The sequence below is a fragment of the Ammodytes marinus genome (assembly GCF_949987685.1).
Source record: "Ammodytes marinus genome assembly, chromosome: 24".
NCBI classification, from domain to species: domain Eukaryota; kingdom Metazoa; phylum Chordata; class Actinopteri; order Uranoscopiformes; family Ammodytidae; genus Ammodytes; species Ammodytes marinus.
In genome coordinates, this window is record NC_137228.1 from 12,735,068 (window position 1) to 12,758,397 (window position 23,330).

Sequence of the window (23,330 nt, forward strand, 5' to 3'; positions counted from 1 at the left end):
GACAGTCGTCAAGAAGTCCCTCTGTGTGCTGCCTGCACACCAAGCCATATACTGGAGGAATAGAAAAGCCATACTGCTTTGCATGTTGTAACGTCAGCACTAGATTTAAATCTGGAAATCTTTTTGACTTACTGTGTGTGATGCAAAGACTAACAGAAAAAACAGAGTACTCTTCCATAGTTTGTAATGGCGCACCAAAGAGAGAGGAAATGAAATTCAGGGCTTATTTTTTCTACAAAATTTTAAATTATTTTCTATATTTTTAAAGTTGACAACAAGAACACAAAAAGTGAAATCTCAGGTAGGCCAATAGGATCCACATTGTAGTGTAGTTGGTTTTCATTGCATTCTTATTAATTATCCGCTCTGCAAAATAAAGTTTATCATCACGTGTTTGTGGCATTATCTTTGGACAGTAAACGACTATTGAAATACATTTTATACCTTTTTATTAGAGATACATATCGGTCTGTCTAAGAAATTTGATCTATACAGAACAGAATAAGGTATAAAGAAACAATATTTTTTTAATATGATCATTTCTGTAGAAGTAAATAAATAAGCACCACATCATTTACATTTGGTTTAACATCTTTATTTATGCTCGCTCTCGCTCTCATCCTCATGAAACAAAAATCACAATATAACAACTGATCTGAACTGGTCGTTTCCTATACAGGTGACTTAAATGATTAAAAACAGAACGCATACAGCTATGACTACCAAATGTAAGGCAGAATTCCACACAGAAGTGGTCAAAACGTTTGATATTGATATATTTTTGACCCACTATTAGCTTATCTAATCAACTAAGAACCATCAATTAGACAATGGGGAAAAAAACATCTACAACAACAAAACATAAAACCTGCCTTTAACATTGACTTCATGTTAGTAATATATTTTAGTAACGTTTTACATGAATAAAATATACTATGTATTATACATCGTTAAGACTCTTTACCATTTATTACATGTTGCCCCTTCCCAGAAAAAGGGTATTATTGCATCTCTAGAAGTAAGCGCATGGTCCTGCAAGCGAGACAGTCAAGTCTGTCTTCCCATCATGCAGGTTTTTTATCTTTATTATTTTTTTTGATTTGAAAAACAATTAGCTTCAGATGCTAACAAGTTGAGGGTCATTTGGAGAGGAGATCGTGTGTGTCCATGGATGACACTTACTGACAAGATGACGAAGAGTATGGAGGTGCAACACACAGAGCTTTCTGTACAGAGTTATTCAAAAAGCCGATGCCAAATAAGCTACCAGACATGGAAAGTTCCCCCGAAACTATGCTGCCATGCTAACTTGAAAATGTCGCTTCCCAATTTATTGGGAAAATAGTAATGGAGAGACGATGCTAGAGTGATATGAGCTGTCACTGTCACAGAAAACATATATAAAATGTTTATATAATACTTTGAAAAAGTTACTAGATTTCGCTATAGAGCCAACTTAAGATGCCAGCAAAATAGATTAGTATTGGCAAATGTCTACTCTTTAGGTTTCCTATTGTGAGGTGCATCAAAAGTGGCATTAAATACTGCACACAAAATCAAAACACATTTGGCGGTTTGCTGCGGCAGTTTTTTTTAAAGGACAACAGTTGGAAAAATATAAAAAACATACAAAATACAAATAAAGTACATTTACAAATTGTTGAAAATTGTTTACTTAATTGGCCCATTGACACAAAAGTTACTGTGTCGTGTAAGTGTTGTATAATTCTGACTTCCCTCTGTTGCTGGTATCACCAAACGTTAATATACATAGAAAAACAATCCGAATGTGTTCCTTTTGTTAATACTGTTTCTTACAAATTTCTCTTTGTTTTTACACAACTTGCACACAGACTTACATGACAAAAAACACAGTGTAGCACAGTACGAAGGTGGTTGAGTGTGGCACAGTAAAGTTTTGTTTTTGTTTTTGTGTTTTTTTAAATTGAATCTACTGATTGACAGCACAGTGGCGCCGCCAGAACGTGTCATCACAAACTTGTCTCCCGGTCCAAGCTCTTGTCATGCTTCCGGCGCTTGTGTCGCTTTTCGTGTCCACTGGAACAACTGCACCAAAAAAACGAAAAAGGTTAAAAGAAAACAAACTAATGTATCCATGTTCAATTTGTGTACAATGACAAGGACACACGGCGGAGTCAATCAATTAAACTAGATTACACAGCATGCAAGACTGCAAAGATTGATAGCATTATGTCACAACAATTAAATGTATAGTGCGTAACTTTTTCATCTAAATGATGTGGGTTGCATTCAAGCCATTGCCAGAGTTGACACAAAGTTGATTAAGCCTATTAGCTCCATGAAACTCTCTCTGTATTTCACAGTATGGCAGCGTTTACAAACTGGTGTCACCCCCCGACACCGGAGCTCAGAAAAATCCTCAAAAGCAAAGAAATGTTTCAGTTGTTGATTCTACTGCTAAGAATACCTTAACGTACAGCACGAGGTATAAAATCCATGCGCTATCACCAAAGGCTAACTTCATGTGGATGCGCTGAAAGTGCTGAAAGTGTTCCTCATGGGGAAGCAACAGAAGTTACGCACTATAGCTTTAAACAGGACTTTATTTTGACATTTATTAAACCATTTTACAACATGCCATGCCTATTGGGTTGACTCCCATCACAGAATCATACCTTGCGGCGCAGAACAACACCAATTTTTTTGATCATGCAACAGTCAACAGTCACCAGAAGTAAACACGCGACGAGACTCTCCATGCAGACAAGGGGGACTGGGAGCGACTTACCTTTGGGATATCAGCGTCTGAGAGGTTAGGAAGGGGAGCTGAGGGGTTGGAGTGGAATGAGAGAGGCAGGCAGGAGACACTATGTTAGTCTACTCTGTTGGAAACCTGTCAGAGGGGCAGGGCCGCTCTTGTACAAACTAAAACATACTAGCTCCTCAGTTTCCTGGAAAAATATAAGGTAGATGTTCTGTAACTTTATTAACAAGAAAACACCTGCCAATGCTTGCTTTAATGCCCAAAAACTCCATTTTCCCCTTGAAACTGTTTAGCAAAAAACTACACAGGATTGAAATCAATACGTCTATGCAGCATTTGGTCCTCATTAAAGGCCTCTTATGTATTAGAGATACTGATATGTGAGATGAATGTACATAAGGAGGCTAACCTCTTAGCGCTCGGTTCCTTCTTTGTGCTCTCGGCGGGGTCTACATTCTTCCACACGTTCCCAAAAGAGCCGAAAGAGCCTTTGGACATCTCATCTGTGATGTTCACCGTGGCTGGGTCACCCCTTCACAAACACACACAAGGAATTTATTTTGATATTCTCTCCACTTGAAGGAGGAGGCTATTTAGATCAGCATAACAGAGAGCAAGCGAACCTCTGCTAAAATGAAATAATAATACAACTTTAAAGCACATTATATTACAAACAGACATCTGAAAACGACCATTTGTGTAGTTTAAGATCAAAATGACTTACTTCATGTTATCTTCCATTTGCACTTGTACGATGCCTTCTTCCTCTGCAATAATACTGTGCTCATCCTGGAAGAAAGTCCAAAGAAAAGTAGATCTAAAACACTGCAACGCTCTGCTTTAAATGTCCACAGTGGGCATTTTGGCCTTTTAATACTACACCTCTTGTTCCGCATCCTCCAGTTTCTTCTTCTTCCACTCTGGCATCAGGTCATCCAGCCAGCTCAGTTCCCTCTTGGTGAACGCAAAGTCCAGCAGCTTACGAATGAACACCAGAGCCAAGACCTAATGTGACAACAAACAAAAAAAAACGACAGATATCAACCAAACACGTGCATTAAGCAAATAACTGTAGGTGAACACGCATTCACTAATCTCCTCCCCTACCATCATGGGGAAGACAATGGCGTAGTTGGAGGTCTTGATGAGCCAGAGGAGGATCAAGCAGCTGAGCTGGACAATGGTGAAGAGGTGCACCTTCCTCAGTGGGACGTAGCGAAGGTAGATGAAGTCGGGCTGATGTTTGGGAGGCATGCAGAAGAGCTTCAGCCGGTCGAAGAACTGCACACACACACACACACACACACACACACACACACAGACATTGAGGCAACTCATCCCCACGTCTTAGGCCGTATAAAACTACATGGCTCAAGTGGCCAGGTTCCGATTTCTTTCCTCTCATCATGTGGAACAGATTGGATTTGTACTATGCACGTGTAAGCACTAAATAAGCACATGGAATCTAATGCTTGGGATGGAACATGGGATGGTCTTCTTAGCCATTTGACGTCAGTCACAATATTGAATTCGTACCACTAAAGACATTTCTGAAAGCAATAGCTGGAAATATAATTTCTGTCTCCATTATTTTCACAGTGCAATTGGGCATCAAGACAAGGCAGTGTAAATGTAACAGCGATAAGACCTACTGTTAAATGTTTGTTTTTTTAAATCTGGCACATTTTAACCAGGTGTTAAATTAGCCTTTTGCGTCAATTAGTCCTTCTAATCAAATACAAGCAAGCGGTTTGTTTTCTGAGCTCACCTGAATGCCTCTGAGTGAGGAAGCCCCCATGTACAGAAAGACTCCATACAGCACAGGCATGGGGATGAACTGGAAAAACAGAAAAATAAACAGGGGTCAGTGATGTCAAAATACAGTGTTTTTTAACACATTTCCTGTATATTTTGGCATTGGTGTGGCTGACCTTTAACACAGAGGTCATGAAGACGGAGCAGCCCATCAGGATGAAGATCATGAGGCCTGTGAAGCGTTGTTCTCTGATGCCCAGGAACTTGGGCTGCTCCCCGGGCGCAGAGCACTCTGACTCCAGCTTCAGGCTGTTGACGTGGGAGATGGAGAGCACGGTGGCCGCCACAAACCATGGCAGGCCCATCACCGAGCACACGCCCAGCATCACCCCCACCACAAACAGGTCCAGGTGGTAGCCAGCACCTTTCTACAAGGGGAGGGGGGGACAGTGTTTAAAATGTAGCTTACTAAGAGATGTGTCAATGCAAGGTCTTTCTTATTGCTCAATGGTGGGACAATAACAAAATAAACGTACCTTGAGTACTGAATTTATGCAACATTTGAATCAGTCACACAAAAATAATCCCTCTCAATGATCACTTCTGCCCCACTATGTGGTGGTGTGTTCATCTGCACAGTCCTCTCTCTGGCTGTATTTTACATAGTAGCATTTGTTGGTATGTTGAGACTCAAGTCTAAGCGCCTCCCAAGCTTCTCCCTGCTACTTTGCTTGACCCAAAATCTTGTGAAAATCGGAGCTGAGTCTTGGGAGATACCTTGAGTTTGTGCTCCTTCCTGTTGATAATGACGGCTGTGATCTGCTGGTCCATGAAGATGAGGATGGTGCAGAGCAGAGCAGGGATGCAGGTGATGACAGTGGTCCACCAAGGGTTGGGCCCCACAGGGTTTATAATCCAGCCACGGTCGTCCCTGGTTGGCTGATGGGGAGAGAGAAATGTAAAGTAGAAAACTAATTCAAATTTCCTTTGGATTATCTCGGCTTTGACAGTTAAAGGCCTACTTCACCGGTTTGAATATGAAGGTGTATTGAATTCTGAGATCCTATGTACTATAAATGTGCGAAAAAAATTGAAATCGGTTCATCCTAGCCTGAGAAAAGGCAGAAAGAGTGTTTTTTTTAACCCTATATTAATCTTACTGTGACATCACAGTAAGATAAATATAGGGTTAAAAAAAAAATTACTTTGTAAATATTACTGTGATGTCACAGTAGGAGAAATCACAGTAATATTTACAAAGTAAGGTTTTTTTTTAACCCTATATTTATCTTACTGTGATGTCACAGTAAGATTAAAATAGGGTTAAAAAAACACTCTTTCTGCCTTTTCTCAGGCTAGGATGAACCAATTTCAATTTTTTTTGCACATTTATACTACATAGGATCTCAGAATTCAATACACCTTCATATTCAAACCGGTGAAGTAGGCCTTTAATTGGTCAAATTTGCCATTTTTCTGTCTAAAGTGAAATATTTGGGGATTCTAATTCCCATCTTGCCTGTTTATGGTCCATGAGACCACCGTCAAAAACGTAAGTCCTTCCATTAACTATTCATGTGTTCTACTCACACTCACACACAATACAATACACACAATATGTACACAGATGCACACAGAAGCTTTTCATGAGGAAGGCTTTCATGAGGACTTACTTTGAACTTGTCGGGGACCTGTAGTTTGGGTGAGGGGATCCCTAAGGCGTAATCTATGAGGACCATGGTGAGGATGGTGATGAAGACTGCAAAGTCACTGATGATGGCGCGCACCTAGAGGGAACACAGAGCCACACACTTCAGACAAAAAGTCCACTTAAAGGCCCACTTCTACAGATAGGCTACTGCTTAACAACTGACCAAAATCTATGTTGGATCTAAATGTTGCTCTTTTCAAATAAAAATAAATGGGAACTGTGAAAGAAACCAAACTCCCAGTGTTCATCACCACAAGGTGGCGCTGGTTTACTATGCATAAATGTGTCAGAGTCACGCCACAGGATACGCACATGAGTGTCATCTCAATGATAGATCCTAGAAATTGCACAGATAGAAAGGCCACAAAGACCGCAGGATTTTTGCTGTGTCTTTAAACAACCAACAGATGGCAGCACACTGTAAAATGACATAGTCGGAGCTGTGGCATGTCCCATTGCGAAATGATCTGTCAAAGGGGGACTGTACAATGACGAAGAAAGAGAATATTTAAAGGTGTTAATGGTGTCCCAGTGCCATTGCTGAATCTCTTCTTTTCAGCCTCTGTGTTAAACAATCTGTTTTAGAGCCCGTCTCTTTAAGCCCCATCTTCCAAAAAGCCCAGTCTGCTCTGATTGGCCCTGAATCTAACTGGTTGGTTTGATTGAGGAGTATCTGAAGGTGTGCTTAACACAGGTGGAGGTAGAGTGCTAAGTTAGGTTGTTAAATCTGACTGGAGTTTTCAAACACAGGTAGTCAGAAAGGTGGAGTTGGAGAAAAAGAGAGTTTTTTTCCCTCATACTTTAAGAGCGTCTAGTCAAACCTAGGACCCATATCAATGTTGAAATAAAATTGCATAATAGGTGACCTTTAATTCTAAAAAGTGTGTGTTGTTTTTGAAAGGGAAACAATTGATACAAAGAATTCAATCTAGTGTGAGGCGTACCTTGGTGGGGAAGTAGCGTCTGGTCTTGAACTCCTTGAGGAAGGCGGACATGAAAACGGTGGTGAAGAAGAGCACCACGCACCAGAAGAGGACGTCTGGGACATAGGGGCCGTGGGGGCCGCAGGCTGTGCCCTCAAACTCCCCATGGAACATCTCACACTCCTACTGGCACCAGAGGACACGGTGGTGATGGTGATGGGGATGATGAGATAATGAAGCCATGGTTATTAGAGTGGTGGTCGAGATAATGGCCATCATGGATGTCAGTGGTGAATTAGAAAAAATCTGAATACCAGTTACAACCTAGTGCATTCAGTATTGAGTCCCTTAGTACATCTATGATTGAAATATCTACATAGTGCAGGATTCATCACCCCTCCTCCTGAGCTACTATACGTCTAGAAAAACATGTGTAGGAGTGACTCAGCGCGCGTGTAGCAGTGACAGATCCACTTTTCACACTGTGACTCATTATCTAGGCCAAATCCTGTGAAATCATGCCCCACACATTCTTCTTAATCCCCGACTAGACTTATGATGCCTCTTGATGAAGGGGGGTAAATGCTGGCTTATAGCGAGACACGACGCGGTGCCAGACACTGACAGAAATACACCCCAACTTTCACTGTTATTTGGGTGTTTTGAAGGAGCTACTGTGACTTATTTCTTAACAGCTTACACATCCAGATCTTCTTTGGGTTCTCTATCCATCATTAGTCTACTACGAACCCAAGTAGGCCACAGATAACCCTTCTTTCTATGTGACTCATGTGCAGCCGTCAAGGGTTCCTTACCTTGACCTCCAGCATGGTCCAGTTGACTTGAGAGGCTGTGATGTTCCTCTCGTCCCAGTCCTTCAGAGTCTCATTGCTGGGGTCCCTGGGCTCTACACACGCACACCTATGGAGGAGGATATTTTTCATTTCATTTCCTAGAATTATTTTAACAGAACAAGGCGGTTATACTAATCATCAAAAAAATTTATATTTTTTTCCTGTATCACTCACAAAACAACCTATAGACGGCAACAATAGCTCAAGTGACACAGACATAGTTCAACATAGCATGTCATCTGATGTCAGTGTGATTTTAGTCCCATGACAAAATGAGAAGGAACATTGCTTACACCCTAACAACCTCCACCAACAGGGTCGGCTAGCCTGCAAGACAAAACCCGGGTGCTTAAATACACAATGTGCCACTCTATCCCGCTCAAAATCCACCTGAAACTATTGGCTAAACTAAAAGGGGTCAAAATAGGATTGTTAAAAAGTGAAGAGAACATGCCGTACCCAAGCCCAATGGAAATTACGCCTGCGGTGGTCCACATATTATAGATCTGCAACAGGCCCACATTCATTGTCAATAACATCAATCACAACTAACACTTCCGAGTCACACGCTCCACAGACCCACAGTAGAACTGATTATTTCCTGCACTCCAAGGGATTAACGGAAGTTTGCGTTCAGCAGTTCAAACAGTTCCTTTTGATAGATTTGTCTTTACCATTCCCATTTCAATAGCAGCCATTTAAAGGGGTATATTGTGTCCTGGAAGTGTTAATAATTATTCAGGATCACAAATCAAAATGAAATCTCCATAAACCATCTTAATCACATAAGTGTTCCAGGACAAAAGCAGGTTCAATATGTCTAGTTTGGACTACACTTGGCTTTTGAAATAGGTATTAGGCAGTTTCCCTGATATTAAAGGACAGGATATTCAATAATAACAATAATCATTAGTGGCAGCCTTGCGATGTTCCACTCTACATTTCAAAACCACTTCTAAAGTGCTCAACTGAAATGATGAGCGCTTTGCTATGATATCCTTCTGGCATTTTTTAAAAGTACAGTGAATGTCAACATCCCCTGCTGTCAAAGCACAGCAGAATAGAGAAACCACAGAGGGAGCCACTAGCCATCATCACTTATGGTAGTGGAGATAACATGCTCCTGACACACACTCGACACGGGATTATTAACCTTATGCACCATAAAGCAAAAGCCATTACAGGAGAAAAACTGGACATTGCGTCTATTACTACACCACTGCACCATCTGTCGTTTGGGTGATTCAGCAACAAACAAACAAAAACGTGTGTGAACATGTGCCCAGCTTCTACATGTATACACCTACATGCAACAACACTGACACAACTAAAATGATATCAAGCGAAAAAAGAATTTCTTAAAGGTGCACTATGTACAAACATATTCTAGTCTTACGCTTGGTTCCAGGTGCCTCAAAATAATTAATTATGATGCTAGAATTATTCAATCTTAAGAATTACATGTAGATTCAATATGATCTGTAAACTAACTGCAGGCTCTACAAATGTGAACAAATCCCCCTCCCAAGAAACTGCATAGTGCACCTTTAAAAAGCTACTCACGAGTACTGTGTTAGCTTCTGGAGGTCGTTGTGTTTGTTGATGGGGTAGTGGTGGCCCAGGTGGAGCAGCTTCTCCAGGGCCTCGTAGATGAAGATGATGCAGATGAGCGCGGCGAACGCTTCCTCTGTGAAGCGTGTGATGTAACAGACCAGGGAGCTGGCGTCGGTGGCCACCAGCAGCAGACAGAAGAAGGCCGTCCACAGGCCAATGCAGGCCCTCAGGGAGAGGTAGGACAGGCCATACTCCCTGAGAGAGACAGAACACACACACACACACACACACACACACAGGAGCAAAGAGATGAGTAATTTGATATGGCATACCCCACTCGAGCAGAAAGAAAACACATTCATTTTTTAACATGGCATGACAAAAACACAACTTGTACTCGTAAAGTCAAACCCAGAACAAGAGAACCAGAAGGTGACCTACTTGCAGAACTTGAAGAGGATTTTCTCAAAGACGAGAACAGGCCCCGTGCTGCCCAGGATGGTGAGGGGCTGCCCCGCGAAGAGGGAGTAGGCGATGCCAGTCATGGAAGCCCCAAACAGAGACTCGATAGCACTCTGTGGGGAAAAAATACACAGGGATCAAACTGTCACAAAAAGGTCTCATAAACGCATGTCGCTTTCCATTGTAGAGTTACGTGGCTTGATTCATACCACGCGTCCCTCCGTGGCTTCGCCCAGGAGTCCCCCGAAGGTGATGACGGGCGACATGCAGGCGCAGTACAGGAAGAGGAAAGAGGCCAGACACTGCAAGTTGATGGCATCTGTGTAGTCGGAAAGGTAGTGGGGAGCCTTTCGCTTGATGTCTAACAAAAAGCCGCCAAATAACCTGTGGGCGGAAATGGGGATTGTTTTAAATTGAGGAATTCAAAGATAAACATATATAGTCATATATTGTAAGACAGTTGATGACATAGGCTGTTTGATTATTTCTAGGGGGTTATAAGCTTTCACCAGGATTGTTTGATCATTGGCAATATGGGATGAGAACCTCCCAAACCTCAGACATAAATCTGAGATGATTTGACTTTTTTGTGATTTACGCTAAACATCAGTTAATTTAAAGAGATATTTAACTGGGACATTTTGCATGGACATCTCCGTACTAGTGGGTGTTAAGATAACTGAACTATATCATCAGTGTATTATACAGGAGAGGAGACCGCCTCTGTGCAATCCTTATGTTTATATCTATGAAAGTGTGTGTGTGTGTGTGTGTGTGTGTGTGTGTGTGTGTGTGTGTGTGTGTGTGTGTGTGTGTGTGTGTGTGTGTGTGTGTGTGTGTGTGTGTGTGTGTATTCGAGAACCATTGTTGACTCACGCATCCTGCTGCAGCAAAGCAAGAACCGCGGTGAACTAGCTGGAGGTGGTTACTATGGCAACAGTGGGCCAGGACATTATGCTTATTTCAGTCTGAGCGTTACGCATGTGATGGTGGTGGAGAAATGGGAGGGTGGGGGGGGGGGGTTGATAGCTGAGACTGGGCATCCGGCCAGTCTTAGCTTTGGATAAGTCGCAGCATACCGCAGCTCACATCACTCACTCGGCTCGGATGCCATTAAAACCACAGAGATATACCATCCACCGAGCACCCTTGCACACTGCACTCTTTTCATTGTTTCAACATGTGCTGTGAGATTACCCTTGGTCGTCTCTAGGTAATTTCCAGGTGATGATCGTCTTTGATCCTTTCTGCCGAGTGAAATAAGGCTGTCTCGTCAAGAGCTGGAATAACTACAGATGCATTTGGGTTTTATTTTTCAAATGTTGAAACGTGCCCCTACGGATCTTTATTTACTCTTTTTTTTCATTTGTCCTGAGCTTTTCGATGTGAAGTCTTTATCTATTGTAGGAATTTGGTGAAATTGTAGATACATTCAATGAAGCATAAATACAAAGACGCATACGATAGAAATACTCAAGTAGGCTATAAGTGTCAAAATTGTACCGAAGTAAATGTACTTCAGCTACTACCACCACTGAGTTAATGTAGTGTAATGAGTAGTTTGCATTATTTGTGAGCCAGTTTAGTTAAGAGTAGCTAAATAATACAACAGTGTTGCAATATTGAAGAATGTGTGACCTAACGTGTGGGATAGGGTGCTGGGATGTCTTTAAAACTCATATTAAATCCCAGCTCAAACAAAAAGTCCTTTGCAGAGCTTAAGTGTGAGGAATGATAATGGGCCAGGAGGGCAGTCCGCCCTCTTGAGAGACAGAGAGAGAGAGAGAGAGAGAGAGAGAGGGAGCTAAATTTACAGAGGGGACAGCAAGGCAGCTAGCGGGCGACAGGAAGACAGGGGGGGGAGGGAGGGGGTGAGGGGGCAAAGACAGGAATCACCAATCACACGGGCATCTCCCTTCCTCACACAATTACCTCCCAGTGCGCTGGAGCTCGGGCCCACCGTGCCCGCCGGGTTCCTCCGACTCTCCGAGATCCGTCACTCCGTTGGGGAGAGGGGGGATCTTCCGCTTTTCCTGCGTGGTCAAGATCACTGTCAGTCAGTTGGCCATTATTCTGAGACCAATAACAAACTTCAGTTGTGTGCTTAAATATACCAGCGAGAAGGCACCAGATAGTTATACCAAGAAAGTAAATCCCAAAGGATTGGTCTCTCTGAGCATGACTCCAGCATACTCCTACATACAGTATATACAGTAAATTCATTTGCATAACAATTTAATTGCAAAGTGGTAGGTGCTTTATTTACCACAGGGGCCTAATGACAATTCATTTTCGTTTGGAGCACCTTAATGTTAATGACTGAAGTTTTTCCTCCTAAAAAAGCCAGAGGATCTCTTTTCAAAGTGGACCAAAATAACTAACGGATGGAAGATAATTCATGTTTCGGAGAGTATTGGAGAGCAGAACCACGGAGAGTGGCATCAAAGCACAGAGACCGACACAATCGCGATTAAAGGGGGAACGCGGATGTTAAAAAATGTCTCAGAAGGCAAATCACAAGGCTTCGAGGAGTCACAGGCACAATACGAAAGAACGGTAATGTAAACAGACTCACAAACTCTCTCTGCAAAAATAAATGACTTCTTCTTTTACCTGCGAGGGCACGTTTTTTGGTGGCTCTATTCGGATGGAGGGGTCCCACTCTCCAGGGGGCAACACCGTCACCTGGTCCAGAAACTCGTCGATTCCTGCCACCAGGTCGTTCCTGTCTTTGGCCTTGTAAGCGACATCGTGGAAAATCTGTGGAGCAGAATAAAGGCCTTTGCACACCGGGCACATTTTATTCGTGCGATTAATCCGTTAATTAACGAACGTATACAGAGTCAATACAAGCTTCCACACCAGCGCCGTCATTTCACATCGCGAATTTGCGTTTTTTATTTTTTCGAACTGAGTTCGATTTTTCTGGGACGTCGCTTCTAAAGTGAGACGCGACAAAATTCACATTTCAAAACATTCGCTTTTACGTTGCGTTTATTCGCGTCGCGCCCGGTGTGCAAAGGCCTTAAGAGTGAAATAGGCTGCTCTGTTCTAGTACGGGTGCATTTCAGAGCGAAAGACATGCACAGGTGCAATAAAAGGTGTATTAAAGTATAAGCAACGGATAAGTTGGGCCACCATTCAAAAGATTAACACCACAAACTAGGTGAAAGATTCAGAGCATAATCACACAAAGTTATTCTTAAGAATAATAATGTGTATTTGTGCCTCATTCCTATATGTATGAGGAACTAGGTTGACAACCAAATGCATCTATTTTCATTCATCCCAGGGGGGTGGGGTCGGGGGGGGACTGCTGCCAATAAAGAAGAAGAAGCAAAAAAAATACAACATCTGGCTCTGATGATGTTCGGTAACAGCTGCACCGTGGGAAATCCTCTCACGGTTGTGATGTCATACTGCTAATCTACTGAGGGTCAGAGGTCAAATCCAGCAACTTTAGAGTCAGTAGGGGACTTTTGATTTACATGCTTGTTTGTCTGCTCCCTAAGCTACTTGTATGTTATATATAACTACAACTCTACTTCTCACTTCTTACAGTAAATGCATGATTCTAAATCTAAGAAAATAAAAATCCGTTGGTATAAAGAAGTCCATGAATGGGTGGTTTGTGTATGTGAAATATTTTCACAGCTGAAGGGAAGAATATAGGCTCATTTATCATAACTGATTTAGGAGTTTCCTTTATTTTATTATGGTGCAAGCTGCAACCTAAGGTGTGTGATTCCTGCTTTATGTTATTCATTATTCATCATGACAGCTTGGCAGAGATCCCAAAAGGCGCGATTACACTCAGCCTAGCATTGTTCAATATTTATGGGTCACCAAGTAACGTCTCCTCGGCTTTTTGCCATGGAGTTTCAAGTAGGTCGATTCATTAAGCCACATGTCTACGACTGCCCTCACATTAATGCACCAGGGATTGTAATTATATATCCACTATACTATTGTGCAATATTTTGAATGCAGGACTGCTATTACTTAAACAAAAGAGCTAAATACTTCATCCACCCCTTGTAGCATCATTGCTAGTTAGAACTTTGCTGTACTTGGACCTCACCTCATCAGTCATCAGGGTAGCAATAGAGCGGCCGATTTCATGATACTGTGGACCTTTACCCAGGGGGCCGAGCAGGATGAAAAGAAACCTGTGCAACACAAAGGACAACAGGTTTGTTTGGTGGTGAAAGTCAAATCCTTTTCTAATTAAAGCAAGAAAAAATGTTCTCATGCTTGAGAAACAGAAAAGAGACGGGAGGCAGCTACTGTATATAACCTGGTGGTGATGGGAACCTCAGCCAAGCCGTTGAGCAGCACAGCAGGAGACAGGCGGACGAAGGCCACCACAGGGCGCTCCAGGAATTCCAGCTCCCCTACCAGGACGTTGGAGGCCTCGGCACCGGGAGGGATCTTCTTCATGAAGTGGAGGTCAATCTGTAAAACGGGGCGAAGCCAAAAACAGCACTGCATTTTAGGACGAAAGATTAGAATAAATGTTCTTTTTATTTCGATCATATTATTTCGATGTGTTTCGAGGTAGATGGATTAAAGTTAACCTATTACTCAAAATGCCCTTTTCTATGGTTTTTCAACAATAACATGGGTTCCAGTTCCAGGTGTGTGTAGCGACTCCCAACGTGTGAGAGAAAACAACCTTATCTCTTTTTCTCTACCTACACCTTTCTGAAAACCTTTGTTCAAACACCCTGTTTTTTTCCCCCCATTATGATGCCACAGGGCAAATCAGAGCAGACTGGGCTTTTTGGAAGGCCGGACTTAAAGAGACAGGCTCTAAAACAGAGTGAGGCTAAAAAGAGAAGATTCAACAATGGCACTTTGAGAAATATAAAGGGTTTTTGGACATTACACTATTATAAAAATGTCTAGAAACCCAAATTACAATGTTGAACCTGAAGATGAGCATAAAATGTGGTTCTTATTGCTGGGTCACAGCAAAAGAAAACAAGCTTTTCTCCTATTCGCTTCCCAGGGCAAGAGGCTCCATGGTGACCATTTCACACGTAACACAATCTTGGTTAAATACACAGCGCTAGTTATGTGTGCAGCTATCGAGTCCGTAGTTAAACAGCAGGATCAGCGGTGGGTCGGGTTGCTCACCTTGCTGAAGTCCACTGCACTGTTTTCTCGGCTGACGTCCAGCTTGCCCTCGTGGTTGGCTGGCTGGGACTGAGGCGAGACCGTTTGGCCTGTGAGTCAGATTTGGGGGAAAAAACGACATATGAGTTTTCACCAACTAAATTTTAACTGATATGTTTCCCACACAAAGACAAAGGTCTCCAGCTAGCGATTAGAGGGTACAGTTACGTTCTCTGAAAAATACGATACAACAGCGGACCATTTTGCTGTAGGTGCTGCACATTTACTGACGAAAAGGTTCAGCCCTAGTGACAAAAGATATTATATTGTACCATGTTTTCAGAGTGTACCTGGTGAGTTGGCTTAATATTAATATCAATCAGATGAATGCTCAGTGGTGCAGTGGAGGTGGGGATTTTAGCTTAATCGTTTCTAATCAAGTGTAGTCAACTAAATGAGGTACAATCTTTAACTTCCATTCCACATTAACAGTAGTGTATAGCTAAAAGGTGCTTTTGAAAAAAAAATGTTTTTAGATTTGCTAAAACAAAGTCAAAGATTGTTCCTTTTAAATTTAAATGTTTGTGACATTAAAGCATTTGTTTTGCAGTTGTTTGAGCAAATCACAGCACTTTTAAAGGAGTGCTTTAAAACTGTTTGGCTTGAGTTGCTCAAAATGTCGCCTGTTTCAGTGAAGGTGTGAGGCTACTGTCTGCCATTAAAGGAATTTTTTAACTAACAGGAAAAAGTCTTAAATATATTTAACTTTATGCTTTATTGCCATTGCCACTTGGATGAGAAGATTGATACCACTCTTACAGTTGTAGGCCTACTTCAAATATGAAGCTATCGTAAAGTTAGCTCAGCTGAGCTATCTTGAATGATCTACCCTGGTGTCCACTGATAACAAGGTCTAAAGTTCATCATTGAACAGAGCCACATAGCTGTTTCTAGTCTTTGTGTTAAGCCAAGCTAACCCACTTCTGGCCAATATCAATCTTCTCATCCAACACAACATGTCAAACCATTCCTTTAAAACAATATTTGGGAAATACATATATTCCCTTGCCAAGTGTTGGACGAGAAATCGATACCACTCTCGTCTCGTCCATTCAAAATTATGCTGGATCAAGTAGACATTTTGCTTAGCTTAGCATATATGCATAGTCGCAAGCATAGTCCTTTTTACACTTACTTACCTTTAGTGTTGCAGATAAGAAAAACTAGGCTTGCTGCTTTCACCTGATTCCAGTCTTTATGCTAAGCTAAGCTAATTGGCTTCATATTTTCTGTAGAAGTACAGGTATACCTGTACTTCTAGTACATGGGTGTGGTATAACTAATTCTCTCTGCAAAAAGTGAATACAGGTATTCCCCAAAATGTAAAATCATTCAAACAAATTTAAAATCCGAAAGCCAACAAAATGAAGAGTATATTGCATGTTATTAAGTTACACTATGAATTTAAAGCGAAGAGCTACCATTACTAGTCATTAGTGACTGTAGTGAGTGTAGAACATCAACAGAAAAAATCTTCAATTGTTTTCTAAGTCATCAAAATATGACTATGACAAGGAGAGAGCATGTTCATGATGAATGCTGCAAATGCCGTGCCGTTTGGCCACATACATAAATAATTCTGAAGAATGATTTTGAAAGTGCAAGAACACTTCTGAATACTTAAAACCATCCTTTCCTTTTATTGTCTCACTTTTATGCCTCAAGAATAGAACAGCTACAGGAATATCACAACTGTGAGCTTTGCCTAAAGAAAAATATGCATGAGCTAATAACCTATTTCAAACCTCATGATAATACTCTCTCCTTTAATGTCTTCCTTTCTATACTATTACTACCACTATCTCTAGTCTTTTATTGTTTAGTATCAACTTATGCGCTGTGGTTGCCTTTGCATATTTCCTGCTCTTCCTGTGCCATGGGACAGTAGCCTTGTGCAACTGCCTGCAGGAAACTAAGGCGATTGGTCTTGGTTATGCCAAATGGTGTGTCTGTGGTCATGTGGTCACAGCTCCTGGAGGAGCTCAGAGGTGATGAAGGGGCGGACAGACATGAACGTACACACCGCGACCATGCCACACAAGAAAAGGCCTTTGTGGGCGAAGCACTCTCGGGGAGTTCGTTTTCAGGCTCACGAGATTTTGTGGTTTGATAATGGAGGCCATTTACTGGTTAAGTGACACATGACACACATGCACACACACGCACATGCGAGACAAGAACAAACACAGACACAAGGACGGAGAGACACAAACAAGAGGAGAGAATGAGATATCAAACATCGGTAAAACAGCAAGTCACAGAGATGGACACACTTTGGAAAACACATGCAAAGGATTACAAGAGTATACAGAAAAACATACTGTTTATATGTATGCGTGAGTGGGTAGTTGTTCAGACCATTTCCTCACCATTCTTGTCCATGGAATGAGGTTCCGACTGCTTCTTGCCAATATCAGCGAATGAGCGCACAATGGGTATGCGGTTGGCCAGTTTCTTGTGGTTTTGGTGGTGGTGCTGTTTGAGCAGGGCCTCGCGGATCCTCTTCCTGGCGTCCTGACCTAGAGGGCCGGACCCCTCGTGCTGATCCAGAACCATGTCTGAGAAGTAAAAACACACACAGAAACGTATGCTTACACGTTACACTTTGAACAGTTAATTTGAAAATTCACCAGGGCTAGTCCTGATAGGCTGTCCTCCTGCGTATGTGGAAAACGTCCTATTAAGTCTTTTGTAGCTCCAGATGGAGGCACAACCAGACCCATGTATTGTGATCCGCATCTCAACCTCAACCGCTTGTTATTTTCTCTTATCTGAGTTTGCAGATGGTAAAGATAAGAGGTCCAATAACGGAGCTTTGGGGAACTCCGCTTTTTTTGTTCGCTTAGATGTGCTATACCAGACCACGGGACACTTTTTCAGCCCCCAAAACATTCACCTGCAATCTCCTCCAGCGAGTTTGCCCTCATGTCCAGCATCACGGTGCCGTTCATGATGCAGCTGCGAAGCTCGAAAAGACTGTGTAGAGACAGTGTGGCCACGTAGGGTTTACTCCACCGCTCGCCGCCATCCTCGACATCCTCCTCGAACTTAAGCCACCTGCACACATTGAAAACACAACACGCTTAAACACAAAGACAAGACAGCTGCGTAGCTCAGTAGGTGACACCACTGGCTCTGGTATGGGAAACCAGGGTTCGATACCAGGTCAGGGAAGGGGCAAGTCCAGTGAGGGTCCTTAGGCAAGACCCTTAATGCTAACAGCCTACCTCCAGTTGTAAGTCGCATGGGATCAAATTGTCTACTAAATGATATATAAAAGCTATGTTTGGATTTGACAGACATTTTTTCCATCCAAACAAAGCATAGTGTTGGGTGTTTAACTGTCACTACTTTTGACCTTCTGCTCAATAAGGCCAGAAAATATTTTTTCTTACGTGTTGTAAGTTATTATGGAGTTTAAAGTGTGGACCTCCTGAGAGGTATGTGTCCATAATAGCTGCCATGTGATAAAAGCTTTCAGGCCCTAACCCATACGGCCAACCGTAGCCGTGTACCTGGCTGTCTCTTTCCATTCGGCGTCCTCGCCCTCCCTGACGCAGATTTCATCCAGTTCTGTGAACAGGGCGTGGGGCATGTGCTCCTCGTCGCCATCTTCTGTCCCCAATAGGAACTGGACCCTCTGAGCCGGGGTATCCGCTGCAGTGAATTAGACGCACATCGGATGAGTGGAAAGACAAGGAGGGAGGAGGAAGCATGGAACAAAGCAACAGAAAATGCATTTGAAACGGAAGAAGTAGAACATGATGCGCTTTGGTGTCACTTGAACTCTCCATTTTAAAAACCTACTGTGTGACGGGGATTCTCTTCCATCATCTGCTGAGGAGTCCCTCTCCTTGGACCTCTTCCTGTGTCTGTGTCCGTGGTGACGGTGACGTCTGTGCGACCTCCTGCCCAGGGGAACGTGAACCCCGATGTAGAGAGTGCGGTGACCTGGAGTAAAAAGATTCCATCTTTATCACTTTTGTACAATCTCATCGAACTCATGTAATCCTTGACCTGTTTTTAGAACTGATTGAAGATGCTTGTTACTCCATTAACCCTGCACTGGGGATCCAAAACTTCTTCTTGGAGAAATGAAGTCTTGACTTTTATGATTGGGAAGAGCTACCTGGCCGCCACTTCCTTCCTGCCGGCCCTTGACTCAATGACACCCTCTTCTCTTATTCTTGACCATATGAGGTGCAAAATTTCCAGGCATAATTTGACACAGAGGGAAACTTGATGCCTTGGAGATATAGCAGGGTCCATCAGAGGATAATGAATTGGTTACCTATTTCATCTTCACCCCCCCCCCCCCTCCCATTTCAAACCCCTATTTCTGTCCCTATCACGTTGCAGTTACGGTTTGATTAATTGATTCTCATTAGGAAGACTGCCGACACTACTCAAGGCTGAGAAAAAATCCATCGAGCTTCTGTAATTTTGGGGGCAAAAGCTGTTCACCTAAGATAATTCACCTAAAAAGATGCCACAACTGATCATAGCTCAAAGTTAATGTAGTGAAAGACAGACTCTTTGTATCAAGATACATTTTATTCAAACACAGAAAGTTACATTATATCAATTGGATATATTGAGGTTTGTTTGTCAGAGTTATAGTGAGAGACCTCATTATATTTTAGTGACTTCATTAAAATATAATGCGACCTCTACATTGTAGTCTAAGGGGAGACAATATCCCACGTGAATCCCTTCAATTATTTTCACTTGCTTGGAGACATGACATAATCACATCATGAGGCGCTAATCAGATTTAAGCAAAGCACAGCCATAACATGAACCACCTAAGGGTGCGCTGACATCACAGTGTTTGACAAGAGCCACTCACTCACAATAAAACCTTCCACGAATAAGGATCAAGGGTAGAGGTTAAGTGAGGTCTCAGGGAAAGTAACAGGACAACGAACCGTGTGTCAAAATGTATTTGCAGCCAGACAGGGAGTGTATTTGAGTCTGTCAGAGTGTGCACCGCTGCGGATGCATTCGTCCAGAGCAAATTGCTGTTACATCTTTTTAATTATGCATGTCAGAAGGAGAGATACTGACATTGCACATGAGGGCCGATTTCACTGTGAAACGCACATTCCAGCGGACAGTAACAATAAGCTAGCTGAAGCAAAATGGAGCACTAGAGCTTTGAAGATCACGAGTAAAGATTTGTGAGTGGAGGACCAAACCAAAATAGCTCGCCTCCCCGCAGGCCTGAACCACTGCTGACGTCACAGAATGTCTTTGGATATGAAGCTCTGACGTAGCATCACTTTCACTCTTCTAAATTATATCTTATCGCTGCAGAAACTGGGCTATGACTTATACCACATTTGGGATAGTTACATTTATTACCATGGTGCCCAAAGAAAATGTTTCCTTGAATAGCATACAACATTTTTATTTTGAATACAATACATAGAAAGTATCAGTGGATTCAAAAAGAGCTCCACATTGTCTTTTTTAAAGGCTGAATTTAATATGTTTAACAATTTAAAAAAAGCCCACAGAGACAACAACCAACAATGTGTTGGTCCATCTCTCTCTTCTTTTACTATGTCCGTGGCACTCAGCCAAAAGCCCATTGATTCCCACTGAAGACGTACATCTTTAAAAACAACCTGCAAATATGAAGCTTATTTTTTAAATATGGCTCAGTTATATATTTAAAACAGCTGTTCAATGTTTGTTCTAGCAAACATGACTTAAACATGAGGAATTGATTGATCGGTTGGGGACTATTTTCAGCGGAGTATGTAAGGCAGCAGGATGCTGTTTGTGGGATTGAGTAAAAAAAATACAGTGTGTATCCATGATTATCATATTTTAATAATTAATAAACATGTCATGTAGTGCAACAATGGGGCTCATAGATGTGTTTTGATAGTTATTGTTCAACAGACAGATCATGTCATGCTGTAGTGTTGACGTAGTGTCAGCGTCACCACGGCACCATTAAAGAGCTAGTTATTGCGAAGGTGAGGTGTCCTTGAGATGAAAGCATCGACTCACCGGCAGGAGTGTCAGAATCAAAGAATGACATCTTTGCCGGCTGAGCGTTGCCCAGCAACGAAAATACACCAGATGCTGACGTAGGAACCAATCCTGCTTCGGTTATTATTCACATTTTCCATGACAAATTTTTAAATCATTTGAGTATTCAATGGGCCGGAGTTCTACGGTTAATCTAAAAATGTTGCCTCTGCCAGTTTCCCTTAGTACCTCTCAAGAACACCCTGACTCTGACACCCTGAATCTGTTCATGTGCTCGTTTTACTCAGTGAACCTTGTTGTGTAATCAGGCTCTGCGTCAGTTCAGAACGCTGTTGGTGCAGAAATGAGCATCCCTATCTCTTTTATGACAGATGCATCGCTGACACAAACATATGTGCTGAGGCTAAAGCCCTTGCTCTTCCATGCCCCAGGACAAACAAAGTTTTTTCTGCTATCAGTGAGCTCTGCTGTCAGTTTTTTGCAATGTTAGACAGGTGTTCTGCTATCAAGCTCTGCTATTGCTTGACTAGAAATATATTGTGACATCCCATCAGTCAAGCTAGGGTGAAAAACATGGTGACTGCATTATGTGAAATGTAGGATCCAGTGTTTTTGAATGCCATTTAGGGACTTAACATCAGGGTTACTTCATATTTCTTTTTGACATTATGGAAGTGCCACACTAAAACAGTTTCCTTAAATCCCCTCTACTAAAATGATGAAATGTCATTCTTATTATGTTGTCTTGTAAATGTCAATCATCCGTTATGGGTGTTACCTTCTAGCTCTTCCTTCTCAAAGTTGGTGTTGAGCATGGAGCGCGTGCCCCCACGATCCAACACCGCCTCCTCATCAGTTCTCTGGAGGAGACACACAGACAAGAAGGTGTGAACTTTTTTCATGTAACACTAATGATTTTAATATTGTTGTCATGAAGATTAACACACTTACACACATACATGAAGCAGACAAAAGTGAGTAGGCTATAGAAAGTACTGTATTCCATTTCTATTAAGTCTAAACTCTACTACACACTGTCCCTTTAATCAGTGGTAATATTTCATATAAGCTCCTTATTCCAATCTTAATGCTACAGGTTGTTACATAAGAGGGCACTGAGAACACACACACACACACACACACAAACACACGGTAACTCAGCTCTATGAGGCTATCTTCCAATGACTGTCACCATGGCAACAAAAGGCAGCCAATCACAAATATTTTGAAAAGAAGCAGCACTCATCGGCTGAGTGCCAGATTACGCTGCTTTCTGAGTCATGATTTAATTTTTATTTTTTTTATACAATAATGCATCATTGTGCGTGAGCCATAAATCACGTCAAACGCTCCGTCACCCACCCACATCCCCGGCAAGACCCGTTTCTCTTTAAGTGGAGCAACTGCAGACATATACAGTAGTGGAGTGGAGAGAGAGAAAGAACGAGAGAGGACTGGTGCTAATGGATGCGACGTGGTGCTTTTTTCTGATAACTCCCTCGCTATAAATAGCTCTGACCTTGACAAAATGAAAGAGGTGGTCTGGTCCTTCAATGCATATACACTCTGCTTTTACTCAACATTTAATGAAAACACTGCCTTGCTATTTGAGGTGCTTTCCTGGAAACTGACACATCATCCGATCCTGGGGACTGACCTTGGAAAAAATTGAAAATGCTCACACAGAAATACTGCCGCTACGCAGTAAAGTGGTCAGCTCTGATATTGTATAACAATCACCAGTGTTTGACTTACTGTATGTCAGTGCTTTTAATCGATGCCCTCGAGCTATATCAAATTCAAATCCTTGCTGCTCGAGAGACGTGGGCCAATAACTGCCATGCCACGAACGCCAAGACAAAAAGTTGTCACATTGTCTGAGTAAGTCTCATCACACTTATCTCGATGTTACCTTGCTTATATTTAGCAGTGGTGGAACGTAACTGTAGATGTACTTAAGTATGGTGCTAAAGTCAAATTTCAAGTGTTTCCATTCAATGGTACTATGTATAAAATTCTACTCTACTACACTTATTCAACAGCTACAGATTCAGATAACTAATAAAACACAATTGTAATGGAACCCTCATGGCCAATTTACTACAATTAGCTGTGGTTAACGACAACACTATCAATTTGTGTTA

General features: G+C 42.1%; 1 protein-coding gene across 2 annotated transcripts in view; it reads right to left on the bottom strand.

Annotated features, from left to right (window-relative positions):
* Positions 1-1,991: 1,991 nt before the first annotated feature.
* Positions 1,992-23,330, bottom strand: part of LOC307270058 (sodium-driven chloride bicarbonate exchanger-like) — a gene marked incomplete at both ends in the record, with an annotated part of 32,225 nt that continues 10,886 nt past the window's right edge. Inside the window, 24 exons of one of the 2 annotated variants that reach the window (XM_080053193.1) lie at positions 1,992-2,058; positions 3,156-3,278; positions 3,471-3,535; positions 3,629-3,751; positions 3,854-4,027; positions 4,515-4,583; positions 4,678-4,929; positions 5,279-5,440; positions 6,175-6,288; positions 7,157-7,318; positions 7,951-8,056; positions 9,553-9,798; positions 9,985-10,118; positions 10,215-10,389; positions 11,938-12,038; positions 12,619-12,765; positions 14,087-14,174; positions 14,303-14,460; positions 15,145-15,233; positions 17,553-17,741; positions 18,080-18,240; positions 18,699-18,840; positions 18,991-19,134; positions 21,965-22,046. In XM_080053193.1, the coding sequence (XP_079909319.1) occupies positions 1,992-2,058; positions 3,156-3,278; positions 3,471-3,535; positions 3,629-3,751; positions 3,854-4,027; positions 4,515-4,583; positions 4,678-4,929; positions 5,279-5,440; positions 6,175-6,288; positions 7,157-7,318; positions 7,951-8,056; positions 9,553-9,798; positions 9,985-10,118; positions 10,215-10,389; positions 11,938-12,038; positions 12,619-12,765; positions 14,087-14,174; positions 14,303-14,460; positions 15,145-15,233; positions 17,553-17,741; positions 18,080-18,240; positions 18,699-18,840; positions 18,991-19,134; positions 21,965-22,046 (3,273 nt within the window). Of the gene's footprint in view, positions 2,068-3,155; positions 3,279-3,470; positions 3,536-3,628; positions 3,752-3,853; positions 4,028-4,514; positions 4,584-4,677; positions 4,930-5,278; positions 5,441-6,174; positions 6,289-7,156; positions 7,319-7,950; positions 8,057-9,552; positions 9,799-9,984; positions 10,119-10,214; positions 10,390-11,937; positions 12,039-12,618; positions 12,766-14,086; positions 14,175-14,302; positions 14,461-15,144; positions 15,234-17,552; positions 17,742-18,079; positions 18,241-18,698; positions 18,841-18,990; positions 19,135-21,964; positions 22,047-23,330 lie in introns of both variants that reach the window. The other variant, XM_080053192.1, reaches the window with a different exon arrangement.